Raw genomic sequence first — 12,159 nt, forward strand, 5'->3', positions numbered from 1 at the left:
CACCAACATTTGGAAAGCAATGGTTTCTGAAATGACATTCTTTTTTTTTTTTTTCCAATCCCAGGAGCAAAGTTTGTTTACCCAGGTGTAAGCACAGAGTCAGTTACTGATCATGTTGGTGGGGATTCAATGTTCTGCTCCAGGGTGCCGCGGTGCAGGTTTATAAAACACAAGTTCGCTGCTGGTTCAAAGCTCACCTCCTTCTCCTCATATCTGTGTAAATACTTTGTAATGAAACATTTTTTTTTTTTTACCCCTCCCTGGAGGAGGATATTACACGGAGAGCAGAAACTTTTCAAAAGAGAGAACAGTTTGATCTCCGCTACAGCAAAACGGCAGCGAGGGTAAAAGAAGGAACTGTTAAAAGATGCAATTACACAATCAGCTTTAAAAAACAAAACTGACCTTTTATTATGTTAACATGGTTGTGTTACGATGCCATCTTTGTCCACATATTTCTTTGTATATTTATATATCTTTAGAGATTTAACATGGCACAAGTTTTTCTTTTTTTTAACCAGTGCTGATGAGTGTAAACCAGGTAACATGTTGTTGTTTTTTTTTCTCTATTTACAATAAAATGCAAGAAATGTACAAGACTCCATGGCATTACACAGCTTCAACATTAAGTACAGATACAATTTGATCCCTCTGTACAATCTAACATCATTAGTTAACTATTTTTTTTGTTTATTATTATTTTTTTTTTACAGATATGAGTTCATGATCCATTTTGGCTTCAGCACATACATATTCTCCCGTCTTGACTCTTACCGCGGACCCTCGCTTTACATGACTCACACCTTTCACCATGCTATCACAGCTAAGAGTTTCATAAAGAAAATAAAACTAACATCTAGACAGAAGAGGACGACGTCTCCTCACCGTAGTGTCCAGTATTCGTCCCTCAACAGACCCTCCCTCCCCTCCCCCCCAAAGCATGATTCCATCTTCTTCTACTAAATGAAAAATAATTTTAAAAACACATTCCTTGATTTCCTTCTTTGGCACACATCCCATCTTTCCATCTGTTATCACTCAGGTGAACTCCCCTTCCAAACACACACACATCCACTTTAAAACAAACACACTTATAAAGCCAAGTTCATGAAAAAGTCTGTCGTTTCCCGTGTGCTCTCCCCGGCTCTCCTCGCCTCTGCCGCAGGGGGTTGAAGACGCCCCCCTCTTTCTCCTTGCATCCCGGAATGAGAATCAGAGATGAAAGAAAGCTCTTGGTCGGAACACGGAAGCGTCTCCAGATCTATACCCAGGAGTCAGGAGAGCCGGGGTACTGCTCTGCCCTGTACGAAGGCCTCCGTGTGCTGGCGTAATGGTCCACGTAGTTAGCGGTGGATTTCAGTCCGTGAGGCTGGGTGCTGTAGTCGACCGCGGGAGGGTAGGTGATGACCTCCAGATACGTGTCGTCGTAGGTGTGGGGATGCTGCAGGTACATTCTGTACGTATCGTAGTTCCTCCTGCTCGGCTCTTCTGTATAATACACGGGCTGCAAGGAGACAGAATGAAGGAATTGTAAATGTGAAATACTCTGAAACGATGATGATCAACATTTCTTTCTGGCTATTCAGTGCATTTGGGTTTTTTAATTGCCTCTCTACATGGTGGTTTTCATGCAAACTGTTCTGAATTGCACATGAAATGATGCATGTATGTAATCCAGTGCAAGTGTTTTTAATTTTTTCTCCCTGATATCAGTCTGGCTGGTTACTGCTGCTCTCCTTCCAGACCAGGGTTAAGTTTCTACTAATGCAAACCGAACTGCTGCTTCATAATTGGGTGGCCTTCACTGTGAAGCTGTTATTCTGAGGAACTCCACCTCCCTCTTCTCAGTAGGTGTGTGTGTGTGTGTGTGTGAGTCTGCAGCCCTCAGGTTACCCTGCAGCAGGAACTGATTGAGCTGATGTGATTCTATCCACCTGTGCTGGAGAAGGCCGATCTACCAATCAGGAGCCACCAGGAGGATAGAAAACGACCAGCGTTCGGCAGCGAGCTGGCAACAGCAAATCTGAGGTGTGTTGTTAGCCTCACTAGTGTTTGAGTGCTGTCGTGATTCTATTTCTGTTATTAGATTGGATTAGTTAGATCGCTTTTATTTTATTTTTCTGCATAATAGCAATTTTTAACTCTAGGTTCGAGTCTCCTTTTGGACTCATTTAGACTTTAGTTGCCTCACTTTGGTGTTTATTGCTAAATCTTAACTTTTGATAACTTTAACTTAACAGAAGCTGTCACAGTTCTATCTCACCTGCTACCACTTGGAACCACACAGCAAACTGAACAGGACTGAAATCTGTAAGTACAACGATGAGATGCTTGTTTTCTGCAGCATTTATTTACTGTTTAACTTTGTAGCCTCAAATTTTGATGAAGAAAATCTAAAATAAGCTCTTGTGGGCTGATTTAATCTGGCGCTATATCGACTAAATAACATCTTAACCAACACACCAAAATGCTGCTTATAATTAAATGCATAATCGATATTAAAAGTCTTCTGATTTAACACACTAAATGCTGATATTAGAGCCTGACTGATACATCGGTGGGCTGGTTTTATGGCCAGTATTGGTCAAAGATATATCAGTATGTATACTAAAACTTAATGCAAAAAAAAGGATGCTTGAGGTAATTTACAAAAACAAAACATATACAGATGGCATTTTCCTGCATCACCGGGTTTTAAAATTAATGTAATCTTTATTTAAGCAGGCGAATCCCACTGAGGTTACTAACCTCCTTTCAGTGGATACTTGGCCCAGACGGTGGCCTTACATTTTCAAACTGTCAGGAACACTTCCACCCCTCAGCACACATCCGCACACCACGCCACCCACGTACATTTTAAACAAATCCCTTCGTTTGCATTGTGCCTGAGAATTAGATGTAGAAGCTCAATACCTCATATCAGTCTGGGAGATGTGACCCTCAACTTAGCTTAGCATAAAGGCTTGTAATAAGGAGCTAGCTTGGCTCAGATATAAATAAAGCTCAAACAAGCTGTACAAAAGTAACTATTTGTGGTTGTATGTGAAAATACTTTTCTCCAAAATGTCTATGACTTAAAGTAAAGAACATCTGAACACCTCTTCCTCCGCCGCCATCGAAAACATCAAAAAACACCTCAAACCGACTTTCCATCTGAGGGTAATAAATTGGAACAACATATACTGACATCTCGGCAATTTGGGCAAAATGCACTTTTGTCTGGCTGGAGATTTTTTTTTTCAGCCACTAAGCAAATCAATCATCTTCTGGCCCACACGTCCACGGCCACTAACCAAAAACAGCCTCAAGGTAAATGGTGAAAACCCAAGAAGATAGATTGATCTGTGTTTGTCTGAAATAAAAAAGGGTAATGACCGCCTTCACACATTAACTCGTCTAAATGCGACGGGATGAAGGACACAAGAGAACTCTCTCTCCCTCCCTCCTGCCTCCGTCTCCCCGTGCCGGTTATCTGAATGAGCACACATGGACGTGTCCAACAGTGACAGGTGCCTGAGACGCACCCAGACCATCCCAATCCCAGCAGTCACATTCACTCTCGCTCAAACAATAGTTGATGTGCTGGGTCATTCCCAGCATCGCCATTTATCCGCAGCGGAATATGTGTCAGTCTCTTTGTGTTAGTCAAGCGGGGTAGAAGAGCCGGCTGTCCTGGCCAGGTTTATACAGTGCAGTGGAGGGATCTCAAACAAGGGCCTTGTACTAATGGTATCAAACACTTTGTAAAAGAAGCATCAACTGCAGTTTTTTTTTTTTTTGTCTTAACTATCGGGTCAAACAGGGGTGAAGCAGATTAAAGTATCAGTTGAGTGCTACTGATATAAGTCGATCAATATTGTGGTATAAAATATTCTGCACAAATAAACCGACCACAAAAGTAGAATCAAGTAATCTTTCATCTCTCACGCAAACAGCAAAATAATCTCCGCAGGCTCGATTCAGAGCACACAGAGACCCACCAAGTGCCGACGATAATTCAGAGTCTGTGAGATATAACCTGACATTTATGCGGAAATGTTATATTCACCTGTGTTCTCCTGGGCTCCTCTCTTGTGGGTGATGAGTAGTAATATGGAGACGGCTTTCCAGATCCTAGGGAGAGGGGGAAAAAAAAAAAAAAGGAGGAAAAAGGCTTGTTGCGGTATATCAAACGGTGGGACTTACTGCAAATACACTTCATTTCATATCAGTGAAAAAGTCTGCAGATCCCCAAAGGGCAAATGTCTGTATTTAGATAGAGTAGGATCAAGAAGTGCTGTGCTACGCTGGAGAGAAATAACACCAAATAATAGAGTTGGCCACTGCTGTTCTGTTGTTTACATAGCCCATGGGATGGGTATTTTTATTGGCACTTTATCCAACCAGTGGAATCCAGAAACTCAATTTCCACTTCCCTATGTAATACACGGATTGTTGAGGCTGCGGCTCATTTTGTTTGCTCTGCCCTCCCTCCCCCTCCTGCTCTCACCGACCAGTGTAGGCTGGCGAGAGCTCTCGTCTGGCTGTAGTATGTCTGGGTACCCACTCAGTGCCCCTGTCTGCAAGCTGTGACTTGGGCCTGCTAACAATGGCACCATTGTGGAGTGTCCACCCCGTGTCTGGTTGGTCCACTTCACCGCTGTGCAGACCAACGACAGCACAAAAAACAGCCCTGAAGTGCTCGGAATTAAATTAACCGACTGTCTCAGGGCTGGCAGGAGTTGGCGGAAATGATAAGAGGGGACTGTTTTGGCAATGAGAAGAGACTGCCCATGGAATCTGCTCGGAGCGTTATGAGGGATAAAACAGATAATGCCCCGCACAGAGACGACCAGAGAGTAGCCCACAGTCTGCTGCAGATAGTGAGTATGGTTTGAATTAGATTCGTAAAAAAAAAAAAAAAAAAAAAGTACTGATATTCAGCTTTAAGCGGCTTTCAAGTGTGTACCTGTGTACTGCTTTTTATGGATACTGTTGTCTCCCTGGTAATTATAAAATTGCATAGTTGACTGTGCTCTCTGATAATCTCTGATAGTGTCTCTATGCTCTTTGATGCCCAGCATTGCAGGAGACGACGTGGCACTGGCAGCTGCGAAGAGAAAAACACATTTCGACATTAAATTCCAGAGGTTTTCCTGTTTCGCCGGCGGTGTCTATTTTCATCTGGCAGGGTCTGTAGTTAGCTGCAACGTACCAGGGTGGTTGACTGGAGACATCTGAATGGTGCTGGTGGGGAGGGTGGGCTGGGACTTAAACCTGTCCCTTTCAAGTGTTGACACTGGAGTGAGGAAGTGGTTTTGGTTCCATCCGTCCTGTTGTGGCAGCAGAGAAGTGGCAGTTTGAATAACAGTGGTGGATTTTTTTGGAAAACACATCTGTGATATTTGTTTTGCATACTAAAAGGCGCAGTTTTCCAGCTTTTAACCTTCCTGACCCTTTGTATTAGCGAGATGTTTTTTTTATTTATTTGGTTAGAACATTCTGCACACATGTAATAAATAATAAAAAAACATGTTTTACAGCTTCTCTACTGCTCCTTGTGTGAAAAACACAACAGTTGAAACCAGAAGTTGAAACACACGATATAAAGAGACACAAAATCTTTTTTTTCTCACAATCTGAGATTAAACGTGACTAAACTTTTCCTGTTTTAGGTCAGTTAGGATTACTAAATTATTTCTATTTGCTAAATGCCAGAATAATCACAGAGAGAATTTTTTTTTTGGGCCTTTTTGGGCTTTATTAGATAATTAGATAGGACGGAGAGCGAGACGGGGAGAAAGAACAGGGGAAGGACCTGCAGCAAAAGGGCCATGAACGGGATTCGAACTGGGATTTTAGCTCCTGTACATGGGACGCCAGCTAAATGGTAAACGGTCTGCACTTATATAGCGCTTTTATCCAAAGCGCTTTACAGTGTGTTTCTCCTTCACCCATCCACACACACATCCAAACTCCTCAGGACAGAACTCAGCAGTCCACCTGCATCTTAAGGACAAAGACACTCATTCGAAGACAACAACGTACAGATTTTGGCCAGGGAGGACAGAAGGTTTGAGAGAGGGGTGAAAGAAGCCATCTATGTCGAACTGGAAAGACCATCTCTCAACAGAGGTGGAGGTCTGAGGCATCACCTCTCACCTGTTTACAGTTCAGTCCTAAGATCTCTCCCCAGGAAGATGAAACCACATCTAGCCACAAAGACCCTAACGAACCCCTTTGTGGCAGGGGGAGCACTAACGACTCACATAATGAGGGGGAGGAGCAACAAACCCCCAATTGAAACTCAGGTGTTAATGGCTCCTTTAGGATTTAAGTATCTGGAACTCCCAACTGGTCAGTCAGAGCTGATGAAGCCTCTTGGATGAGAGGTGGAACGTCTTCAAGGAACTCAAGTAAGTCCAGTTGCTACGATTACTACTACCAGAATAACCAAGACATGGATGACTGAGAATCTTCACAGACATTCATACACCAATGGTGACAGAGCTGCAGGGTTCAGTGTCTTGCCCAAGAACATTTCAACTGTGGAGGGATTGAACCACCAACCTTGCAACTGGAGGACACCAGTTACCACCTGAGCCACAGCCGCCAGCTCAACCAGGTGAGCCCCAAAGAGAGAATTTTTTTATTACTTGAGTCAATCGAGTGAGAAAAAAACAAAACATTTGTACGACTTTTTATCCAGTGTATGTCAACTTCTGGTTTTAACCGTGTCTTGTTAATTGTGCACTGGCAACATTACGCTGTTTAACACTATCATGATGGGTCATTATCATCAATCCCTTTACCTTTTTATAGATGGTACGCAGATCCCTGTACTGCCACAGCGTGTTCAGCACCTGAGCAGCTGCTTTAACCACCTTCATAGAGTACCTGGGAAACAGACAGAAACATAAATATGTACCCCTGAATCATTTTTACCCCTGATTTTAAATTACACTGTAAATTTACAGGACAGTATGATAGATGCGTCCTCAGTGTCTTCTAACCTGGAACATTACTAAATATACGGCGGGATAGAAATAGCTGCTGTACCATAATTCCACAGGGATGTAAAACCTCAATGCACACAGTACCACCTTCCCCGTGGCTATGGCTTCTCCTTCTCCAAGCATTTAAATATTAGTCTGTGTGTGTGTGTGTGTGTGTGTGCTTATGTAAGTCAGTGAGTGTAAAACTCCCTCTGTCCAATGTCCAGGAGAATCTGTAAAGTCCAGTCAGCAGCCACATATGTCTGTTGACTGTTTAGTGTGTGTTCTAGCATGTGCACATGTCAAAGTCAGGTGTGTGTCAATGTGTACTCTGCAAAAAGCGATCAGACAAATACATGCCGCTGTAGCACACCTGTCTCCCCTGCCCTTGGTGATGTTGACCAGCTTCTCGATGCCGCCCGTGTCGGCCAGGGCCTTGGCGTTCTCCATGTTTTTGCTGGTGACCTCGTGCAGAGTGCAACAGATGGCTGCCACGGTCTCGTCCGACAGCAGGGTGGTGTTTCCCCCAGGGAGACGGTTGACCAGGTCCCTCATTGCGTACTTCCCTGAGAGGGAGGAGGGGGACGTGAGACATGCAGCTCATTACGCAGCAGGTTTGTGGGCAGAAGCTCAAGCACAGAGAGAAGTGGGGGAAATACTGCATATTTACGCATTTCTTTTTCTTAAGTAATTGTCTTCCACAGTGACCTAAACTATATTTTCTGTATCAGGGCTGATTCATTTTGCCTGAGCCGGCAGAGCGGTAGGCAGTTTTCTGAAATGACATTGCATTATCATCGCAAGGGCATGAGAGTGTTTGCATCCTGGTGAAAAAAAAAAAAAAAAACGGATTGTTTCCCCCTATCTCTCCTTCAGCACAGCACAGCAGTCCAGCTGAAGGACCTAAATACTTGCAGCACAGACTCACTCACGCCCTCCCCCTCTGTGCAAAAGGCATCACTCCTGCTTTGCTGGAGCCATAACTCCTCATTAATTCAACAGAGGGAGCAAATAAAAACTTGTTTTTACATTAAATGAGATTATTTAATGAGACGCAAAATGCTGGAGAGAGATTAAATGAGAAACAATAACCAGTAGTTAGAGTGGTCACAAAAAAGCTCTGGTTTTGTTACCGCAATTAATTAAAACGTGATTCGAAACACATTGTTTACCATCGTCGGAGGGCACACTATGCAAATCACGGAACTATTTAGAATGTAATATGTTGATTACACAAATTAACATACTGTTTTGCGTAGTGTATTGGATATCAGTATAATTAAATTACAGATACATGTTACTTCATCAATTCCCCTTCATGCACTCCTTTACTTTGCAATTATATATTGTGTTTGTAAAAGCAGCACATTATGTAGATGTCTCATGCTGTGTTTGTGCCTGTAGCCAGGCTAAACTCCTTTACAGCACATTATTGGTACAACATAAACAAAGGCTGCATTGTTAAACAGGACCAATAAGCCAAAGCCAACAGCGTTAATAATCTTTATGTTTGTGTATAGCACTGTGCAACCCAACAAAGCCCTCACAGGCCAAACTGTAAAACAGCGTGACTCCTGACCTATAAGCTCCTTGTTCCTGACATCCAGCGCCATGTTTCTCAGAGCAGTGGCCACCGAACACACCACCCTGTCGTTATCCATCCGCAGCAGCTCCACCAGGATGGGCAGTCCTTTCTCCTTACGCACTGCTGCACGGATGTATGCTGCAAACTGTACGCACAAAAGGCATTAAAACTTCAACAGGGTCTCGACGCCACACAGGAAAATGGATGGTCCTGAGATGCACATTTCAGCATGTGTGATTCCAAGTGTAAAAGCGACGTGTGCCTTGACTGGCACAGAGGAGGTGAGCTGTTAAATCCTTTTTAACCAGTTGAATAGATGCTTTGTCTCCAAGGTATCGCATTTAACAGCTTATATAATAACAAAAGCGAAGGTGTGTATTTGTGAGGGCGCACAGATATACAAACACTGGTGCCGTACCTTCCAGTTGCCAGCTGACAGGTTCTGAAGGGACCCAGCGGCACCCTCCAGAGTGGCGGGATTTGAGCTCTCAGCCAGCAGTGTCAAGTAGGGCTTAACCACCGAAGGGTGCCACAACATCTCTGCCCCCTTGGGAGACTTTGAGAACCCAGGGATGGGTCCCACACCGTCCCACTGAACAAACAACCACAGTGTTTAGTTAGGATGTGGACAGGCTAGACGACTTAAACTCTTCATGAAAATGTCATAGTGATGTAGCACAAATATTCTGTGTGGATTTCTTTGTGTGGTCTGAACTACCGGAGAAAAACCCCTCTGAAGTTCTGTTGACATACATGTTGAATAAATACAGACATGCACACTGAATGCTACTCTGAACCTGTATTTACTCCTTTTGAAACACCTCACTCACTGTGTCTTCCTGCAAGCTGTTCTTTTTCTTCTTTTTCTTTCTGCCCCAGCAGCTGGAATCCACCTCTTTACTGGGAGACTCTCTGCCCAGTAAGCCGTCCAGCTCCTGCCCCCCTATCAGTCGGGATGGCATCATCTCCAGCTCCAGACGATATGACAGGTTCCTTAGAGTGCAAATACAATTCTCCACAATCTGGCAGGCACAAGAAAAAAAAGGGGATTTGGGGTGGGTAGTTATAGCAGCGGATTTCGAAATCACCATGACAAAAGCGACAATACAATAAACTCAAACTGTGCAGCAAGCTACAGTATCTACAGCCAATGTGTGGGATAGTGGCCTTCTATTTGCTGTGTTACAATGATATCAATTAGATATGGAACCCAAGGGTCTCTGGTTAGAAAAAAAAAAATCTGGACCAGAGCAAATGGTTTTAAATTCCACGCTTTCTGAGTTTTGTAAAGGGATCGCCTCATAGAATGTCAATGAGCATCTATGTTTGATTAAAACTAAGGGGTCTAATTCCCAGGGGAGACCGTCTTCACGTTACAGATGACCCACTTGACTTTTTATGCACAGATTCACGTTTGGAAGATGTGATTCAATTTCTACTAAAAAAAAAAAAAAAAAAGCAGGTAGCAGTGGAAGAGTGATAAGCCGGTCCATCGGATTCTGAATGTCAACTGTTGTGTGTGTTTTTGGTCGTGCTTTGGATGACAAAGTGTATGAAACGGTCGCCGCTGGCTGCTTCCTGCGAGGGTCATTTAGATACATGCAATGAAATGATTCAAACCGGGAAAGTACGATTTTTTTCCCCCCAGAGCTTCTTATCATGTGGCTGCATGTTCTCCTCTTGGCGAAGTGTGTGTGTCTGTGTGTGTGTGTGTGTGTGTGTGTGCATTGGTGGGCGGCTGTCTTTGTGTGTACCTTGCTGTCGAAGTCAGAGGTGTTTACACAGGCTTTGATGACGTAGAGCAGTGAGTCAACGAGGCCCTCACAAGTGCGCATCTGTTTTCTGGCCTCCTCGCCAGCTGAGCTCAGGTTCCTTTTAAAAACCACGCACACACACACACACACACACACACACACACAAATTAAGCATCAGATTTGGGGCTTTGCTCAACAAACAAATGAGCATACGCAAACACACAAAATGACAGCTGTGTGTGTGTGTCCCACTTGAATGTGTAATGTGGGTTTTGCCATCCCCATACACCATCCATAATGTATGAGGTGTGTGTGTGTGTGTGGTCTGACTCAAGTAATTACAGTACTTTGCTGAGTAAATAAGGAACTAACAACCATACCTATGCATGTTTGCGCGCAAAGAAATACACACAGTCACACACTCTAAGCAACTAACTGTCACCAATTAAAGGCTGAACTCTACATGGCGCACAACGTCTTCAAAGCAAAGAGCCCCGGGAGAGGAGGCGGGATTATTACATCATCGTTGACTGTAATAGTCGATGAAGTGATGAAGGCTTTGAAACAGAGACAAGACGGGTCAAAATTCAAGCTATTTGACTAAAACATGTCCAGTCAATGACTAGACTGCTTGTAATTTTTTCTTTTGATGTGATTCAAAGCCCTTACTTCTGACTAAACACACATCATCCCGGTACTGGTGGTCTTCCAAATGCAGTTCTTCACTGTCTCTACAAATGATGTGTTGAAGTTGTGTTATGTTTACGTCTGTAGTGGGTCACTCTAGTATTAGTTTTTCTTCAAAGACAACATCAACATAGCTTTCTACAACAGAGCTAGAGTATGAGCTCATACCCCACTGGGTGTAATAGCATGAGACGTCCACAGTGGGGTGCTAGTGCCAAGTGTGATCATCAGGTGGTTTACCTCAGACAGCCTGTGGTGTTTCTCAGCACCAGGGAAGAGTGAAACTTCAGCTTGTGGTCATCGTCAAAGGTGGTGCTGCTCCACCCGGAGTGAGGGATGATCACAGTGTTGGTCAGAGTTGTTAAGGCGTCCCGGATGATTGTCATCTTGACGGCGTCACACGACGACAGGTTCCACAGCACCCCTGAGCGGACAGCCAAACACAAACATGGATAAAGAGGCACGCAAACCTCCAGTTATGTCAGCTGTCATGTGCACTTAGGGTAACCCCGCAGAGAAAAACACAACTTATGTCCAGTGACACATGCATGCACACAAGCAGACAAAGACACGCACGCAAAGAACTTAAGCGAGAGCCGTCCTCTCCAGAAATGAAAGCCCAGCTCTAGCATCAAGGTATCAGACATTCACATCAAATTTCATCCAGGCAGAATATCCGCGGGGTGAAGATTATTTGCTTGAAATGAAAAATAAAGGAAAAAGGATGAGGCGGGCATCCATATGGCATCGGCTCAGTCATTCGAAATGAGACATGAATTATGTAAAGTCTTTTGAAATTATGCCATCATTTCATTCATTTCAAATATACTTCTAGTAACCACTGATAATCGTGCACAGTCCCAGTCCTGGCAGCCTTTGATGCTGCATCTGTCAAGGATTAGCCAGCATGTAACATGTTCCTCTAATTAGATGGCTCTTGCTGCTAGGCTTATACTAAGGCACACACTGACTTCTGTGGGGGCATCGGTAACCTTGCAAGAGGCTAATGCTGGCCGAGTTGAAATCTACTGTAAATACTCAGGACCGAATACGTGGCTAATACTCAAAAATGCTGCCACAACAAAATTACAAGGTACGGGCACAGTATGCATGTGTGTTAGTGGTCCAAACGGGATCGCTTCATGACTCATGCACCATG

General features: G+C 43.8%; 1 protein-coding gene across 3 annotated transcripts in view; it reads right to left on the reverse strand.

The window, feature by feature from the left end:
• Nucleotides 1-386: 386 nt before the first annotated feature.
• LOC103365510 (plakophilin-4) overlaps nucleotides 387-12,159 on the reverse strand; it is an 86,914-nt gene continuing 75,141 nt past the window's right edge. For all 3 annotated transcript variants that reach the window (XM_008292966.1, XM_008292965.1, XM_008292967.1), the window contains 11 exons: nucleotides 11,241-11,424; nucleotides 10,314-10,431; nucleotides 9,390-9,581; nucleotides 8,978-9,151; nucleotides 8,554-8,704; nucleotides 7,348-7,540; nucleotides 6,792-6,876; nucleotides 5,195-5,312; nucleotides 4,949-5,089; nucleotides 4,049-4,113; nucleotides 387-1,504 (listed from right to left, as the gene is read on the reverse strand). In XM_008292966.1, coding sequence (XP_008291188.1) covers nucleotides 1,262-1,504; nucleotides 4,049-4,113; nucleotides 4,949-5,089; nucleotides 5,195-5,312; nucleotides 6,792-6,876; nucleotides 7,348-7,540; nucleotides 8,554-8,704; nucleotides 8,978-9,151; nucleotides 9,390-9,581; nucleotides 10,314-10,431; nucleotides 11,241-11,424 — 1,664 coding nt within the window. In that variant the 3' untranslated portion in view covers nucleotides 387-1,261. The remainder of the gene's footprint in view (nucleotides 1,505-4,048; nucleotides 4,114-4,948; nucleotides 5,090-5,194; nucleotides 5,313-6,791; nucleotides 6,877-7,347; nucleotides 7,541-8,553; nucleotides 8,705-8,977; nucleotides 9,152-9,389; nucleotides 9,582-10,313; nucleotides 10,432-11,240; nucleotides 11,425-12,159) is intronic.

The sequence above is a fragment of the Stegastes partitus genome, unplaced genomic scaffold, assembly GCF_000690725.1.
Source record: "Stegastes partitus isolate 25-593 unplaced genomic scaffold, Stegastes_partitus-1.0.2 Scaffold848, whole genome shotgun sequence".
In the NCBI taxonomy this organism is placed as follows: domain Eukaryota; kingdom Metazoa; phylum Chordata; class Actinopteri; family Pomacentridae; genus Stegastes; species Stegastes partitus.